Genomic DNA, 19,288 nt, shown 5'->3' on the forward strand with positions numbered 1-19,288 from the left:
TGTTTGGATAAAAAAAATCCAGTGAAATATATCGTATAGGAAACAAACACAGTGATATTTGAGAAGTGAAATAAAGTTTATATGATTTGCAGTAAGTGTGCAAGAATTATTTAAACAAAATTATGCATGTGCATAAATGTAGGCACCCTTTTATCTTATTGATTTTAATACCTTTAGCACTAATTATTGGAAATCAAAATTGGTTTGGTAACCTCAGTGACCCTTGACCTCCATACACAGGTTAGTACAATCATCATCCAATCATCAATGCTGTGTCTCAAATTGCATACTAGCATACTCAAAGTTAGTATTTTTAGTGCGTAAGTGCATCTCAATTCTTATACTATATATACTTACAGGTGTATTTTCAGCAGCAGTAGGAGGATAACACGTCTTCGGTGCTGATACCAGCTTAAATATCTCGCGAATATATCAATTCACATATTTTTCTTTATTTCTTTTTCCAAACTTGCAAAACGTGCTGCCAGCAGGTGTCGGCGATAGCGTTCAAACAGCTGGTTGAAGCATCGTTAAATAGAAGTAGAAGAAGAAGCTGTCACCTCAATTCCGGTTAGTGCGTAGCAGCAGTGTTTGATTTGAGACAAACTATCTGTGGAGAATTTGCGTACCAGTTAGTACGTACACTATCTTGATGCATACTAACTTCTAGTATACTAAGAGAAGTATGCGATTTGAGACACAGCACATGTGTTTCTCCTCTTTGCATCTTCTCTGAAGAGTGGCAACATGGGAGCCTCAAAACAACTCTCAAATGACCTGAAAACGATGATTGTTCAACATCATGGTTTAGGGGAAGGATATAGAAAGCTATCTCAGAGATTTAAGCTCTCAGTTTCAACTGTGAGGAACATTGTGAGGAAATGGAAGACCACAGGCACAGTTCTAGTTAAGGCCCGGAGTGGCAGACCAAGGAAAATCTCAGATAAACAGAGGCGCAGGATGGTGAGAACAGTAACAGTGAACCACAGACCACCTCCAAAGACCTGCAACATCCACATGCTGCAGATGGTGTCACTGTGCATCGTTCAACTATTCAGCGCACTTTACACAAGGAGATGCTTTATGGAAGAGTAATGCGGAAAAAGCCTTTTCTCTGCACACGCCACACTGGGTCGCTTGAGGTCTGCTAAAGCACATTTGGTCAAGCCAGCTTCATTTTGGAATAAGGTGCTGTGGACTGATGAAACTAAAATAGTTATTTGGGCATAACCAGGGGCGTTATCCATGGCGGAAAAAGAACACAGCATTCCAAGAAAAGAACTTGCTGCCTACAGTAAAATTTGGTGGTGGTTCCATTATGCTGATGGGCTGTGTGGCCAGTGCAGGGACGGGGAATCTTGTTAAAGTTGAGGGGCGCATGGATTCCTCTCAATATCAGCAGATTCTGGAGAACAATGTCCAGGAATCAGTAACAAAGTTGAAGTTGCGCCGGGGCTGGATCTTTCAACAAGACAATGATACTAAACACTGCTCAAAATCTACTAAGGCATTCATGCAGAGGAACAAGTATAACGTTCTGGAATGGCCATCTCAGTCCCCAGACCTGAATTTTATTGAAAATGTATGGTGTGATTTAAAGCGGGCAGTCCATGCTCGGAAACCATCAAACTTGACTGATCTGGAGAGGATCTGTAAAGAAGAATAATCCAAAATACCGGTGGTGCGGTGGTCCAATTAAAACTTTGAAAATAAAACAAGTTGGACGACAGAAAGTGTCAACAAGACATGCTCAAATTTCTAGATCCTTAGTCTGCCTGCCTGTTACTCCCCTGGTAACCTTTAAACATATATATAAAACCCTTTTTTAAACCTTCTTTTCAAGTAAGATTTGCTGTAACAACTGTGTACACAATTTGCATCCACATCTTAACTGTTTCATTTACCAGCAGAACATCAGCAAAACTGGCAGCTCTGACATTTTCAGACGTCTGTTGGTAAATTCATACATTATTTTGACCTTTTAAATTAGTTCCTCCACTTAGAGGAGAAGCGAAAGCCGATATTTTTTCTTTTTCTTTTTTTTCCTTGTGCAAAAAAAAAAGTCTATCTTGGTTGAAGGATGAAGCAAATTATGTTGAGAGTAAAGGCTCTAGCTGTTTTGGAGAACGGGGGTCTTAACTGACTCCCTTTATCGTTCACAAGGACACAATTCTTTCAGTGTCTGGCAGAGTCGGGCGACTGGGAGACCGTTATAATAAAATGAAAAGCAAATAGCACTTCTGAAAATACCCTGTACTCTGGACTTCCCTGCAAGCTAATGTGGATGCTACCTGTAGGAAACATGAGAGCATGGAGGAGACTGCTGTGTGTTAAAGTGCTGGGCTCCCATCATGAGTTTAATTCAGCCTCTGCAGCTTTGTATCGATCGACACTTATTATATTGTCCGTGGCTGAATACCTTTTTCCTGACTGAGGCTCAGAGGGGACATAATAATGTTTGTCTTTGTGCAGATAAAAAGGGTTTTTTTCTAGAGATGTAGCTTTAAGTGTGTTTTAAATTAATCTTGGATCTCTATTGTATCATCAGTATGTGTCTGTTTGTACAAAAGTCTCTTTTTATTGAAATACTAACATCAGAAAAACTGCTTAAGCCCCGCCCATTGATTAATCCAATATCAGGGTTTGTTGCTACGTGGCAATCCCATAGGTAACCATCTCCAAGGGACTCGTTGTTTAAACAAAGCAGGGTGTGATTACAGCTGGCTGGAGAAAGTGAAGCCATTATTTGGTCATAATGCTCTCGTAACCTCTTGTTCGCCCGGATTACAGACGGCGGGAGAACTTTATAAAGTAATAAGTTCAAAACATGGTCATGATGAGGAATTGACTGCATCTTGAGAGACAGAGAAATAAGCTTATGACACAAGTGGCATTGTAGGAGTGTGTTGTGAGCTGACAACATTTACCTTTTCAGACATATACTTACTGGAATCTGTGTTTATTTTCGTTCAAGTGCGAATCTTAAGGACAACCAAGAAAGTTCTGTGTAAAACTTTTCTTTTATCTTTTGTTGAATATTCATTAAGTGGAGCCGTGCAACATTAAGTCTCTGATGTCAATGTATAATTTCTCGTCATCATTTGTAACTTGTTTTTATTTATTTTATTACATGAATTAATTACTTTATTTAAAGGACAAATAAGAAAAGATCCTTTCTTTGAGAATTTGTTCTTTATTCTTTAAAATTATCACCAACCTGATCCTCAACGATTTAACTCCCCCAAAATATATATAATAATAATATAATACATCAAAACAATGAATTATAACAAATTATGAATAAAAAAGAGTGTCAACTTTTTTCCTTGCTTTTATTTACGTCCACATAAGACAGTTACAATTCATTCTTTGCGTCCACCATTACTAACTTAAGACCCACATAAGATAACATGTTTTTTCAGTTGTAGCAAGTCGTTTTGTCTGTGAAAGTGTCAAAAAAATCGGATTTATTTGGCGGGATTAAAAAGGCCATCTTCCAACACAATATACTGATAAATGCATTTAATCTTTTGCTTTTCTGGCTTTTAAATATCAAACAAAAACTAAGAAATTGACATTTTGAAGCTTATATCATCAGAGATTTGATCAAAAACAAACGTGGTGTAACTGTATTTCTGGCTCAATGTTTACAAAATAGATCAGAAATTAACTCGAGTACTTACACAGTAAAATATTTGTTACGGTCGTGATACTTTTCTGCTGATTCATCATTCATCTTTTCCTACTAATACTTCCCTATTGTGCGTCTTCACTGTAAACGTCCGGTCATCCATATCATGATGGTTGATCGTCTGATGAATTTATTCTCTGGTGTGCAAATAACACTGTTCACTGTCTGCTTGTGTTTATTTACACTAGCGAGGACTACGGTTTCGAGAAGAGTATCGACGAAAGTAATCAGATTTTTATGTGGCAATACATCAAGCATGTCATGGGGCTCGTGAAGGACGCCTTCGAGCTTCCTGTTGCACCTGCTTTCTATCCAGGAATTCCGTTTTTTTTTGTCTTGGAAAAGATGGTTCAGAGGATGGGACGGCGAGGTTTTTTTTTTTTTTTAGGGGTTACATGCTCTCTTGTAGAGAGGCGCCAGTGAGTCCAAACTTGGATGTCAGGCTGACTTTAACACGCCCCTTTAGGAAAGAAAAGTGGGGGGTGTTGCCTCGGAGGATTGTCCGGGAAGTGTATGAGGGAGAGGAGGAGAGCTGGGAGGGCTGGGTGAATCGAGAGAGAGAGAGAGAGAGAGAGAGAGAGAGAGAGATAGAGAGAGAGAGAGAGAGAGAGAGAGAGAGAGAGAGAGGGTTGCTCTCAGCATCATCTGACAGGAGAGGCTAATCTCCGACAGCAGGTGTGAAAGGAGAGATAAAGAGAAGCGATACGAGGAGGAGACGCCAGAAGTAGAGAAGAGACTCTGGCGAGGCAGAACGGTAAGACACTCACAGCGTTCCCGAAATTAGAGAGTCAAAGGAAGGATAGTGAGATGTGGCTCAGCAGCCGGTTTTGTTTCCATTCATACCTCTGGGTTTCATCGCCGTGTCCGCCGGACCGTCGTCCGGCTCGTAAAAAGTGGCTCCTCAAGTGAGCAACTCTGCTTTCACTATGCATTAGCTGCCGTGTGTGATCACATTAGCTCGTCTAAGTGGACTTGCAGTTCTTGAGAGGCTGATGTGCTCAAGTCTCCCGTGGACTCGCGCATATGTCTGTGTGTGTGTTGACCATGTTGTAGAAAAGATGCAGCCAAGCATAATCAGCACATTACTTCCATGCATTCTGGGGAAAACAAATCGATACTTAATTTATTATTTGACTGAAAGGCAAAACCTGGTGAATGAGGATTGACAAATGCTGAAAAAAAAAGAAAAAAAAATGCGTTTGTGAACGTCATTTTGACAGGTCTGTCAACAGTTAGTTGAAATGCACCAGTGTCGCTTGCCAATGCCGCGTTTCCAAGTTGTACGCCAGCTCTGCTTTATCTTCCCTTGTCAGTCTCATCTCTGCAGGAAGGATTTTATCAAAGGGTAAAATGTCTGTGCAGTATCTTTCAATGTTTTGCTGCTCAGACGGAGGAGGCAGGTGGAATGCATGTTCATTCAGTATCTTTGGATAGGAAGTGATGGCAGGAGTGTCTTGTCTCAGCCTCTGCATGAATAGAGTAGACGGTCACTGAGACGGCTCATACCACTGCCAAGGATCTGATTTGACATGACTTGATTCCATGTGAGTGAAACAACTTTTTTAGGATTAGAGAATTAAAAGTCTTCTTAGGGCAATCAAGAGGCTGATGTTGATAAAGCTTTACAAAAAGTATATTTACTATATTGTTTTTTCATACCTTCAGGCTCAATCTATCCTAAATATATATTTTCTTGTCCTCCTTTACCAACTATTCCCATCAAATTCCTTCACTTCAACATCAGTTTAACTGTTATTGAAAGTACATTTTTAAATTCCATCGTTATTTTTTTCTTTATCTTATCCAACCATCTAGCAGGCCACGTAAAACGACTTGGCAGGCCACGTATGGCTCCGGGGCCCATGAGTTTGAAACACATGCCTTAGATCAATTAACTTTGAAAAAAAAAAACGTATTTAAATTAAAATTACTATATATTCTGCCAGTTCGCTCACTTAGATTATTTTGTGATTTATTTTTTTAAATAAAGAAACTTTATTATTATTTTTTTTTTTTAATCTTATCCAGAACTGCAAATGTAAGAAATATACAGACTGATACAAAACAAGGATGAACAACTTTAGGATAAATAAGTAATTTAGTGTGGCATTTCATTAAATGATTTACTGTATGCATACAGTAAATATACAAACTTCTATTGAATTAGTTAAATATTTCTAAAATATTAATGCCTACAAAACTTTAAGAGAAATATTTGCATTCTAAAAATCTAATTTAAACAGTTTCTTAGAAGAAAAAAAAACAAGATAAAAAAAAAAAAAAAGATGTTCCAGACATCTTCACATATTCCTGTTTTGTCACATGATCACTGAAAGGACGAGACAAAACAAAAAAAAAAAGTTTTTTAGTAAACATTATTCATTACTGTAAATAAATCGTAAATGTAGTCGAAAAACAAGGCTTTACTTTCATTTTAAGAATTTAAATATCAACTTATTTTTCAATTGCCATGTCACAGTGACTTATCTTTGCCTGAAGCTCATATACACTTTTCAATTGTTCATCTTTGAACACAAATAAAACTGCTGGAAGCATCTATTCAGAATTCAACAACTTTTTCATGCATCAGCAGGAATAGAAAATAGAAAAGAATAGGTTGTTTATAAAAGGGGTCGAACAAATACAAATCCAAAGTTTAAACTCAAGCTATGTTTTAGAAATATCTAACTAAAAAAGTGAAATTTTTGTAATTCATCTCACTTCTCAGTGGACTCAGAATCCACTCGCAGCAACAAATTATTTATGGCCTTGCTTAAAGAGAAAAGCAGATAATATAACATTCAGGATGAAATGGCTTTCACACAGATGTCGACCGAGGGACGTCTAAAATGGATTTTTACAGGATGATAAATGGGCTTTGAAATTGAAAAGGTTAAGTAAAGTCTTATTAGGTGTGTTATCTTTCTTCCTCTCATAGTCTTTAAACGATTAAAAGCCACGTCTGCTCTTAGAAGATAGTTTCTCTTACCTGCTTCCCATTTAATCAAAGTTGTTTCTTCTATCTTCCTGCACAGAATTCATAACCGGGTCAGAGGAAGGATAAATCCCAGTATTAATACAAGATGCCCCGAGGCCTTCTTTTTTGAGACTGACTCGTCTACTTACGTCAATTTGTCTGTTTATGAACAGTGTTTCTCCGCCGTTCGGAGAGAAAGTTACTCGACCGTAGCGGAACTTGTTCTGATGATGCCCGACTCTCGCTGCCACGCCGGCGGCTCCCTTTAGTTCTCAGACCAAATGACGGTGTTGGCTGAGAGTGTACTTGGGCTCGGGCCATGTTTTACCCGCAGGTCAGTGTGTTTATTTAACAAATCTTCTAAGATAAAGTAAGATAAGTGTCTGTTAGAGGAAGAATTTGGTCTGAGATCAGTATATATGTAAACAGCTGTCCAGGGCCAAAGAGAAGCCAAAATTCTAACTTTACTCATTTTCTACTCACCCTGATCGTCTAAGGGGTTAAGATTATCTTCAGAGTAATCTGTTCCTTTTTAGATTTATAGACAAAAAAATCCATTTTAAACGTAGCGACTAATGGAGCTCAGTTGTTGTTGTCTTTGTCCAAAATAACATAATTACTACTACTATAACAACCCTTGTGTAATCTCAGGGTCAAGGTGACCCAAAAGGCCCAAAATCAAATATGTTTGTGGAATCCCTTGTGTTGTCTCTGGATCACGGTGAACAGCCTCCCTGACTTTCATAAATATATATGCACTGTTGGAGGTTGGTCACCTTGACCCAGAGACAACACAAGGGATACCAAAAACCCTTTTTTTTCTGGGCCTTCAGGTCACCTTCACCCAAAGACAACACAGGGGTTAAAAACATATAAACACCTCCATACTTGTCTGTAACATTCTTTTGGTAACGACTACCCGACAAGAGAAATTGCGTGTTAATACAGGAAGCCCAGTGTAGACAGTAGACACGTGGAAGTTTCCCAAGATTGATTGTTTCGTGTCTGTGTAGCATGTTAGTCCTTTAGCTTCTCCTACAAACAAGCCTAAAATATTGATTTGATTCTTTTTTTCCTGTTCTTTTTGGACAAACTCTTTTGGGTGATCTCTTAAAGTGATAGTAGACAGTTGTGTAGACAGAAGACTGGAAGCGCTCGCAATATTAACCCCGAGTACTTCCTCTCTGTGTAGCATCTTATTCTTTAAACTTCTGTTATAAACAAATTAAAATGTAGACTTTTTAATGTTTGTATGTAACAATTGACAATAACTTTGTTTAGTAAACAATTGAGAAAACTTTGTTAGGATAAGACCCTTAAATAAAATTTAATTAAATAAAAAACTAAATTGTGAAGGTGTGAAAACATTTGCTGAATTCAAATTGATTTAAAAATGTTGCCTATAACTCTAAAAAGGAACAGGTTACTCTGAAAATAATCCCAACCCTTAGTTGACTTGAGGGAGAGTTAAAAATGAGTGAAATTTGAATGTTGTGTGAACTATCACTTTAAGCTGCTATTTAACCTAAAGAGTAACACAATGTGTTCTACATCTTAGTTAAATTCAATTCAATTTTATTTAAAGTGTCTTATCATAACAAAGTTATCTCAAGAAACTATACAGTTTAAATAAGACTATAGTCGATTAAGGAAAAATATATCCCAGCAATTCAACAAAGAGCAAGAAGCGAAACACTGTGCAGTGAGCTATGGCGAGGAAAAACTTCCTTTTAGTAGGCAGAAACCTTGAGCGGAACCTGACTCATTGTTGACGGCCTCCTGCTTTGACCGGCTGGGAGGAAGTATGGGGGAGAAGACAGATGGATAAGGAGAAGAGTGAGGGAGGATATAGTGAGAGAAAAAAAAAGGAGAGTATAGAAGAGTCCATGGAGGTGCTGGAGAGAACTCGGGATCTGATGACGTGGTGAAGATCCTGGATCAGCAGCAGCTCTGGAGGTGGAGTCCTGGGGCTCCTGGAGAGAAATAAAAAGGTTTCAGCTAATTCGGCTTTTAAGCTTACTAGCTTTTATTTATGTTTAGGTTTAGTAGCAGTAGTGACCTTATGGCCTGACAAACATTCCAACAACACCATCAGTTAAAGTACTACAGTAATATTCTAACACAACACACATTGACTTTGATTTTCCGCCTCTTCAGATGATAATCCACTTTGGAAGGATTTGACGTTGTCGAGCTCATTTGCAGGTAGTGAACAGCTGGATTCATGATCAGACTACAAATGCCCACATTTCCATTTGAGCTCATGACCCAGTTGTTCACGGCAACTCTGGCATCACTGTCTAAGGATTTTGTTTGGGAATGTGACGGGCTTGGAATGACGTGCACGTCAAACCCGCACAAACAAGACAAAGCTCCTCGGATAATGCTGAGCTTTAGTCGCTGAAGTTTTAACATGGTCTAAGATTTTGATGGTTTTGTTTTTGTGGAGGATTTGTTTGTTGTTGAAATGAAACATCTCTTCAGTCATTCGGGATGTAAGTGATGTTGCTAGGTGACACATTTGCAGCTGTAGCCAGCAGTAACAACACCACAGCTAGCTTGTTGACTGCTGGATCCGTCCACGGTTTGAATAAACACATCACATGCTAGCCTGCTGTTATTCTGCCAGAAATATTTTTTCAAAAGGCCGCTCGCTGAATTTAATGACATAGATGGATAGATATTATTGAATTTATAAATTCAATTTAACACCACTTATAACCTTTTTTATTTGCCTAACATAACAGGTAGAAGATAGTGCAGGTAGACAGAAGGAAAGACTGTTGGGTGGATGGATGAACATTTGGATAGACAGACAGACAGACAGACAGAAATGGACAGGCGGACAGAGACCGACAAACAGATGGACGGGTGGATGGATAGATGGACAGACAGGTGAATGGAAGGATTGACAGGTGGAGGATTGGGAAGACAGACATACAGGTGAATAGATGGAGAGACAGACAGGCAGAGACATGGAGAGACAGACAGACAGACACCTGAATAGATTGAGAAACAAACACACAGACAGACAGACACATGGAGAGACGGAGAGACAAACACATGGATAGGTTGAGAGACAGACAGACAGACAGATGGAGAGACAGACAGACACATGGAGAGATGGAGAGACAGACACATGGATAGATGGAGAGACAGACAGACAGACACATGGAGAGACAGCCAGCCAGCCAAATGGAGAGATGGACAAACAGACAGACAGACAGACAGACACGTGGATAGACAGACAGTCATTTCCATCCCTAATAAGCACCGATGCATTTGCTAATTTGTACGATTTACGTTTCCACATCGAGTAGATTCCGCAGCATCTTTGTGCTCCGACATGATTTATAAACTCTTCCGGCCGCCTTTATCCAGATCAATATCACAAACCTGATAAAGGGAAGATTTGCAGCATCTGATCGTTGCAGAACAGGCGGAATGAAGTCGAAGAAATATAGAAAATTCTCACACGGGGCGTGTAATTTATCTACGGCACCTCTTTGATTTCCACTATTCTCTGAAAATTTTTCCTCGCTGTGAGGCGACAAATACGGCCAAATCCAATCTTCGATGGTCAATCTCAGCATTTTACTCCTGCTGATACATCCCCATATCCAGTGTGACCATAGTTGTGCCGACCCCACACACCAGTGCACTTATGACAATATATGCTAGAAACGTGAACAGCGCTAGTTCACCTTTTTACTCTCTGAGAAACTGTATATATTCCAAGGGTAGTACTTTCAACAGGCACAGTTTTGAATGAGTCGGTCGATATTTAAAGCCACTAAGTTGCACCATTTTCTTGCACAGCTGACCTGACCGTTACTTTTTCCTCCTCTGAGGAACTTAAAGCGACGGCTTGACAAATGTCTTCAGGTGGTATTTGTGTTGAGTGCTACTCTGGAGTGGCAACGTGTCCCACCTGAAGGCAGAGAGAAGTACAATAGAAAGACGTCGACCTGAGAGGGCTGGCACGAATGCAGGGAACAAGGCAGAAGTTGACTGCTAAATCTTTAAGCACACAAAGGTGTACACCAATGTCCATAAAATACACATCATTGTGCTTTAAAGGTTATGTCAAAGCTACACTTTTTAAGTGTATAAAACAATATAAAATAGGTATCGTTGGGGTTTTTTAGTGAGGAAAAGTTGTAAAGTGCTGCAGAGTATCGTTAAAATAAAAGTGCAATAACTTTAAATTAACCATTTTTTTGTGAAAATGTGGGAAAAAAAGAAGGTCGTTAAGTTTAATATTGTTGCTTTTTACAACAAATGTACCACAAAATGATGGCAACAAATGCAATAAAAAGTGTGGCAAAGAAAAGTAGTTAATTTGTCTTTTGGCAAAATATCTTGAAAACATATAGTATTTTAGTTAAATTTTTTTGTTTTGATCATGGATTAATAATTACATTTTGAGGTTTTGAAAGATTCTTTACTGACTTGCTACTGTTTCTCACATCCAGTACCTCTTAAGAATCTACAAACAAAAAATTACTTTCTAAAACTCATTAAAAATAATCAACTTCCTTATGATTGTTGTGACAAAATGTGTTCTTCATCTGAAATTGTTTTTACCATTATTGTTTGCCATAACCATGCCCACTCTGCTGTGATTGGTTAAGCTTTAAGGTTTGTCACTGCGCATCATCAATCCCAGAGGTCTCCACCTTCAAGGGACTGATTGTATAAACAAAGCAGCTGTGATTACAGTTGGCTATAGTTTACTTTTACAGCTAAAAATTATTCTCTGAGCCAAATTCATTTCATTGCTTCTAGATCCTCCTCGTGTTTCAGCCGCACTCTTGATGTGAAAGTGAACCAAAAAAAAAAGAAAAGGGTCCGGACCTGAACCTTGATGCGGGCCCAGATCTGACGGCTCAGTTCAGTCAATTCTCGGCTTCAGCAGTGAGATCAAAGGCTAGCAGAACAGCGATCCTGCTCTTTTAGAAATAGATTTTCTCTTCCTCGACACCAGGTCAGCAGGCTATAGTAATCAAAGAGCAGCTCTGTTTGCTCAGACTCACTCAGGCTTCGACACCAGAGATTAAACAAAGGTTTTCTCTGCAGGGAAAATACTGACCGTACAAGTAGCATATTCATGTCCGCCTTTTTAAACCTTGCCACTGTCGACCAAAAATAGCAACAAAAAAAAAAGAGGAGAAAATATGCGTGTGAGTGATTCGATCTCCTCCTCCTCGAGAACTCTCTCCGCCTTCACACCTTAAAAAATCAGATTGTCCTATTGTTCTCTTGCTGGATCGAATCAAGGGCTGTTGTTTTCTTTGTAGCAGGATGCGACAGACGGACTGCCAGTTCTCGCAGCCACCTGTTGTCGTGTGAGACAAGGTGCGAAGCAATTTTCTTCGACCAGAATCCCGGCATGGATTAGTAATCAGAGGAGACGAAGTGGGCGCCACTGGCGATGAATTTAGTGGAGCAATATTGAGTCTTTCGTCTCCTTCATCGTCTGCCTTTTCTTAGCGTGGACCTCGGATTGTTTTCTTTCAATTTTTGTTTTGTTAAACTTTTTATCCTTTAGCTTCTGAATCTTCTCAACTGAGGGCTTCCTTCTCGTGTACGTGCAGGGAGACATCTATGTAGATTCTATATAATCCAGACGTCGGCAATCGACAAAACATATTCAAGTTCCTCAAACAAGTAGCGAAAGGCTTTTTAAAAAAAGTCACATACACACCAAGCCAAAAAAAACATATGTTACAGGTTTTTATTTGCGATACGATGAATTGTTATACCGGTGGAACGATGATATATTTGTAGTATTGTCGTGTAATCAGAATTTACAGACCACATCACTCTTGACGAAGTCGTAACTGCACAATCCAGCTTTAAAAGTTGCTGGAGTCGACTGTCTCCTCTCGTCCTCAGTTATCGCCGGGATTTCGTGGTAAACAATTGTTCCTTTAGCTTCGATGGACTTGATGAAAGCTGCAATCTAGCGGCTGAAGCTTTAATTGCAACACAACAATGAAAAAAGGTGTGACTTGTTGATCGGGTGGATCCACGAGCGAAAGCAAACGTCAAGAGTCTTAGTTCAGTTAAAAAAAATGTCATTCTCAACAGGGTCCGAAAAGGGGGTCGATCCACTTGGTGAAGAGGCAGAGCACAGTGGCTGCAAGCTTCCAAAAAATCAGCCACACTCTGGGCCAAAAAAATCTTCAATGACCAAAAAGAAACTGAGCAACTAAGAAATCTCCACGGTCTACAAAAAAATCACAAAAAGAAAACTCCAGAACTAAAAACTGGTAGTGAACTGCTTACACTCTGATTACACAGGGAACACGAGAACTCGGGGCCGCTAACCAGGCGACGAGATTGTTATAACATTGAAGTGTTCAACCTCACCTAATGTGTAGGAAGCTACGTAAATCCATTTAACTAAGGGCACCTAATGTGAAAACCCAACTCTCCTGACTTATTCACATGTTGTAAATGTTGAAGTCTTCCTCTTCAAAATGCAGTAGGTCATTCATCATGAAATTGCTCCTTTTTATATTTATTACTTAACTAAGTTCTCTCACGTCTGAAGTCTCGCCAAACGAGATTAAGGTTTAAATTAAACATTCTGACGTAACTCTAATGAAATGTCATCACCTAGAAGCCCTAAACCTACATGTTAATCGTGAAACAAAATAAATTACCTCTGCATTTAGGTGTTTTTTATTGTGTACATTGTGTACATTAAGTAAGTAAGTAAGTAAGTAATAGTAAAAAAGTATATACTTTAAAGATCAAGATAATACTGAGAACAACACAGGAGTTCCAGAAAAACAAGGAAAAGCCTGAACAAATAGAAACGTCTTAAGGTGTTTCTTAAAGGAGTCAGTAGACTCCATCAAGCGCCAAGAGAGAGGAAGATTGTTCCAAAGCTTAGGAGCAACAGCCTGAAAAGATTTCTCTCCTCTGGTCCTGAGCCGTGTGCGTGGAACCATAAGTATATTCTTATCCACAGACCTCAGAGCCCGAGCTGCAAACCTTATTTTTATTATTCGTTTTTAATGTACAAAACGGGAGTTTTAGGGGTGAGTTGGAAATTTAGTCTTTGAATGCAACTCCTGTTGTGACCAATCAGAGCAGAGTGGGCGGGGCTTAAGCATATTTTCTAATGTAAATATTTTTATTAAATGAGAGTTTTGTGCAAAAAGAAACATACTGATGAGTATAATAGAGGTCCTTGAACCATTTAAGGGACACTTAAATCAACACATTGCCCTTTAAGATGTTCACACAACTTACGTTTCATTATATCCTGAGCCTTGCCCCCACAGACCCTAAGCTACTTGGATTCAGTTAAGGACATTCCTCTTGACCAAGAACTTTGGTCTTGGTTCCTACTAATAGGAAAACGAATGTGCTCAAATTTATTTTGCCTCGCTTCATTTATCCTCTGTTGCTAGCGCGGCCGATTAGCACTGTTTCTTGAACTCATTAACACTAGCTCAAATTGAGTACTCAGTCCATGACACTCACCATCTCTTTCACCCCCCCCCCCATCCGTCTCTCCCCGCTGGCTTCCAGGAAACAAGATGGAAGGATTTCTCGAATCTCTGACAGACTAGAGCGCTTACAAGATTACTGCAGTCCTCTACTTCCCCTTCCTTCAATTTCAAAGGTAAGACGATTCGTAGCTTCTGTTTCTTTTCTTTTCATTTTATTTAACTTATGAACTCTGGAGTCATGAACAAAAAAACATGGCTAAAATTTTGTTTTTATTTTTCAAAAAGCTCTATATTGAGGAGTGACTCAAAGGATACAGTTCAGTATGCAACCCCCTATGTAGTCACTTCCTGGTCCTTGTGATTGGATTTATAGATTGTGTCGAAATGCTCAGTTCATTCACTATGATGCTATGTGGTTTTGTTGTTGAGTACATTTGGATTAACCAAACTACTGATTTTCCATTATATATATATCCAAATCTACCACATTATATTTAAAAGCTACTTATGCTAGTTAGTCCAGATGACGTAGCAAGTGGCAGGCTATCACCAGCTAGTTTGTCCAGATGATATAGCATGTGGCATGTTATCACAAAGCTAGTTGGTACAGATGATATAGCATGTAGCATGCTATTCCCCAGCTAATTGTCCAGATGATATAGCATGTGGCATGTTATCACCGAGCTAGTTGGTACAGATGATATAGCATGTAGCATGCTATTCCCCAGCTAATTTTCCAGATGATATAGCATGTAGCATGCTATCACCCAGCTAATTCGTCCAGATGATATAGCATGTAGCATGCTATCACATAGCTAGTTTGTCCAGATGATATAGCATGTGATATGCTATTACCCAGCTAGTTTGTCAAGATGATGTAGCATGTAGTATACTATCAGCCAGCTAGTTGGTCCAGATGATATAGCATGTAGCATGCTATTCCCCAGCTAGTTTGTCCAGATGATGTAGCATGTGGCATGCTATCACCCAGCTAGTTGGTACAGATGATATAGCATGTAATATGCTATCACCCAGCTAATTCGTCCGGTGATATAGCATGTAGTATACTATCACCCAGCTAGTTTGTCCAGACTATATAGCATGTAGCATGCTATAACATAGCTAGTTGGTCCAGATTATATAGCATGTGACATGCTATCACATAGCTAGTTTGTTCAGATGATATAGGATGTGGCATGCTATCACATATCTGATTTGTCTAGATTATATAGCATGTAGCATGCTATCACCCAGCTAGTTTGTCCAGATGATATAGCATGTGGCAAGCTATCACCCAGATAACTTGTCCAGATAATATAGGTTAGATTAGGTAGAACGTTATTGTTTTTTTCCAATTAGACACAGGCACATATAGCATGTGGCATGCTATCACATAGCTAGTTTGTCCAGATGATATAGCATGTGACATGCTATCATATGGCTTGTTTGTCCTGGTGATGTAGCATGTGACATGTTATTGATAAAACATTCCACAAGTCACGTATATATAAATATATATATATAATATATAAAGGAAAAATTAAGAATTTTCTTACGGTAATTTTTTTTGTTGAACTTCATGAAGATATAGACACTAACTATATTTTGAAGTTTTGACCTTTTGGCACGATGTTACTAGTCACGTTTGTTGATAATTGTTTAACTTCATGAAAAGTTGCCATCTTTAAAACATGTCTGTAAAAAACATTAATTAAAAGGTATGACCCCGGAAAACAAAGTTTTTGCATTAAATTCATAAATATTTGCCACCATCAGAACTTATTCTGTAAAGCGCCATCGTAATGTTTTCGGAATACATTCTTAATGAATTTTACATGAGACCTAGAAAGCGTTATCACGTTTCCTTATATTTATTCTTCCTCTGCTCTCCTTTAGTTTGCTTCATTTATCACGTTCAGTTGTTTCCTCTCGCCCACCGCAGACAGTTGGAAGGCGGTAGACCTTTCAGACAAATATAGATCAACAGCAGTTGTTCCTCTTCCACGTACCAGAGGAGGCACTTGCTATTATTTCGGTCTGATTGAAAATTCAATTTGCAGAGGGATTAATGGCTAAATTTGGATGTGAGTGTTGCATTTGTTTTTCCGAAAGTGTTGGCTCCATTTCAGTCTGCCGTCTCACAAGGTGGATTTTGATCTATGAAGTCATTTTGACGTGAAGCCACAGGGAGGAAATCATTATCGTTAGCGTCATCAATTATAATGAGGCTGGAGATGTATATTGTTTTAGTGCCGATGATAAAATGTAGATCCTTCTCACGTCTTGTCACTGTTCCTCTTCTGGACCAGACAGGTGCCACTGATCCCACGATGCTGTTCCTTTGATAAGCCCGATTATGGTGGACTCACGATCTAATACTATCAAATCTTACCTTATCTTCTGAGTTTTTGTTCCAGGTGCCAGTAGTCTCCTCTTCTGTCAGTTTGCAGCGTGAGACTCTCACTCTCAGCTGCACAGATGTACAGATGACACAAATGAAACAGTCCTTTTTAAGTTATTTAGTAAGTAAGTCATTTATATTTATAGAGCACTAAAAGCGCTTAAACAATCAAAAAATATATACTAAAAAGATCAAGATAACACTGAGAAAAACACAGGTGTCCCAGAAAACCAGGGAAAAGCCTGCATGAATAAGAAAGTCTTAAGATGTTTCTTGAAGAGAAATTTGTGATATATAAAATAAATAATAGAATCACATGATAATAAGCAGGGCGTCTGCTTCATTTGTAGAAAGGGGTCCATCATCATTGCTCTCTTCGTTCCAGTCTAACACTATGTGTAGTTTTAATTATTTTATTGTAATGTTCATCAACAGGCTGCGGTAGGCCAGAGCCAACACAAAATTATATTATACTGTCATGCACCGTCAACCTCAACAACAACTCCTCCAACGCTAACGATGCCTTCACTGGCAACTGCATGCATAACTTTTAGCTCTCTTTTAAACCCAAAATAAGCCTATAAAATGTACATTTAAGCCGCTATGTTTTGCTTGTGATGTGTCAGTCTGCCAGTCAATTACTCAACTTTGACTCATTCAACAACAGTCAAAGTTTCCTTTTTAAATGTCAATGCCTCACAGACGTTCTGTCATGATATACAAGGTCCTTGTAATCCTTTTATCTAAAATGTTTAAGGTGAAATGCTTCCGAAATGTGAACATTTTCGAGAGCGATGCTGCTTTAAAGAGCCGTCATATTAACACACAGTGCCGCACAGAAAAGATTGTAACAAAGTGAGATGCCTCACTCCACAAAAAATAAACAGGTCGGGCGACAATTTTTCTGTTGCCGAAAACAACAGGTTGATCTTATAGAGTGCAACAGAAGAGACTAGAAATGTTCACTTCTTGTTTTCTCGTAGCCTTTTAGAATGAAATCACTGTATCATGATACCTCAACAGCTGTTTCATGGAGCATTGTCAATGTCATTGTTTGAGGTATTGCATTCATTATATCCAAGTATTATGCAGTCATAGCAATATAAACTTTTATCCATCATAGTTCACATCATTACCATATGTTTAAATTTAAGAAAATTCCCCCAAAAAACTGACAGGGATCTTTTATTACAGGGATCTCAACTAATATAGATGAACATTGATTCTGTTCAAGTGAGTCTTGCAGCACTCAAATGTATATATTCTCAACTAAAAAATATTCAAAAAGTTTCTCTTTTTTTTAAAATCTTATTTGATTAAAGTAGCATCTGCAGGACAAATGTGCATTTCTCTGCAGTATTATTGTTGATGTGAGGCAGCTTACTTTTGAAAAGGTTAATATCTCTTCTTCAGCTTCCATTGCTTTGTGCTCCAGTTTTCCCTTCTTTTTTACTTTATTTCAATTATAACTGCTGCGGTAATCTTGCCCGGGAGACACCGCGGAGCAAACCGTGTCTAATCTGAGGAAGTCATCGAGCGCTTTCGGTGTGCTGTGGTGTGATTACAACAAAGTGTATATTTTATTTTACCTTTCTCAAACATTGATCGACAATTATGGATACAACTTTCCCTACTTTGTCAGAAGTAATTGGATTTCTTCCGATAAGAGAAAACGGTAAGTCAAACTTTCAGCATCCTGCCCGGACCTGCCGGGTTGAGATATATTGCTGTGTGCAGTGTTTGAGATAGCATAGCAGCCTTTCAGCTCAGCCGTGTCAGCCAAAAACAAAAAAAAAATAAAGCAATATATTAAGGACATTTGAGTCAGCTTGTTCCACTCTCACAGGTGCTACAGAGGTCCTACAGAGCTCTTCTTGGGCTCAAAACTACCGCCATGAACTGCTATGTGTCTTGACTAAGTCTAATTTTTTTTTTTTGCTTTATTCGTCTAACTACTACCTTATTATTAGTGCTGCAATAGCGTGAATAGGCTAATTTTCTCGTCTCATTCATTAGTCTCTGTAGCTCAAATATTAAACATCCTTTCAAATGTTACTGTCCTTATTTTAGCCCTTAGCAGCTTCAGCGCCATTTTTCGGAATCTGTCACGATCGTCCGATTTTAACTATCACTCTTTAAAGTCCATGCAAGTATATTAAATGGACGATAAACTATTTAAAATGACATATTCTTGTAAAAATTCCCTGTAAAACAATAAAACAATATAATTATATGCAGCAAGAAAGTCACTCAACATTAACTTTAGAAATCTTTTAGCCTGTCCTAAATGGATAGTAAAAAAATATTTTAAAGCCTTTTCACTATTATTAATTATTTATTTTATATGAAGTATTATGTTATATCACTTGCCCAAACTCTGCCTTTGATTCCACCCAGTTAGCAACAATGTAACCTCTCTTTTGCTCCCGTTTAAATCTCCCCCTCTAACTACTCTGCTGAGATAACATTGGTCAGATTTCAGGAAGGCAGATGTGGTTTTTGGCCTGTCCATGTAGAACCTAACTATGATTCTTCAATTTGCCCCTCATCCTGGCTCTCTGGTAATGTGTTGCTACGAAATACATTCTGAACACACAGACACTTAATGCCAAATAATGTAAAAAAACACTCTCATGTTTCAAATGTTGAAGTCTTCCTCACCAAGATGCAATTAATCCATCATCATGACCATGTTTTGAACGTATTACTTTATAAAGTTCTCCTCCGTCTGAAATCTTGGCAAACGATAG

At 38.6% G+C, this 19,288-nt stretch overlaps 1 protein-coding gene across 5 annotated transcripts in view; it reads left to right on the forward strand.

The window, feature by feature from the left end:
* rap1gapb (RAP1 GTPase activating protein b) overlaps positions 1–19,288 on the forward strand; it is a 124,365-nt gene that overhangs the window by 68,278 nt on the left and 36,799 nt on the right. For all 5 annotated transcript variants that reach the window (XM_087801904.1, XM_087801898.1, XM_087801900.1 and 2 more), the window contains exon 3: positions 14,217–14,310. Coding sequence is in view for 4 of the 5 variants with exons in the window: in XM_087801898.1 (XP_087658024.1) it covers positions 14,217–14,310 (94 nt within the window). In the remaining variant the exon portion in view is untranslated. The remainder of the gene's footprint in view (positions 1–14,216; positions 14,311–19,288) is intronic.

This window comes from Callionymus lyra, chromosome 10, assembly GCF_982586985.1.
Source record: "Callionymus lyra chromosome 10, fCalLyr1.hap1.1, whole genome shotgun sequence".
Lineage (NCBI taxonomy): Eukaryota > Metazoa > Chordata > Actinopteri > Syngnathiformes > Callionymidae > Callionymus > Callionymus lyra.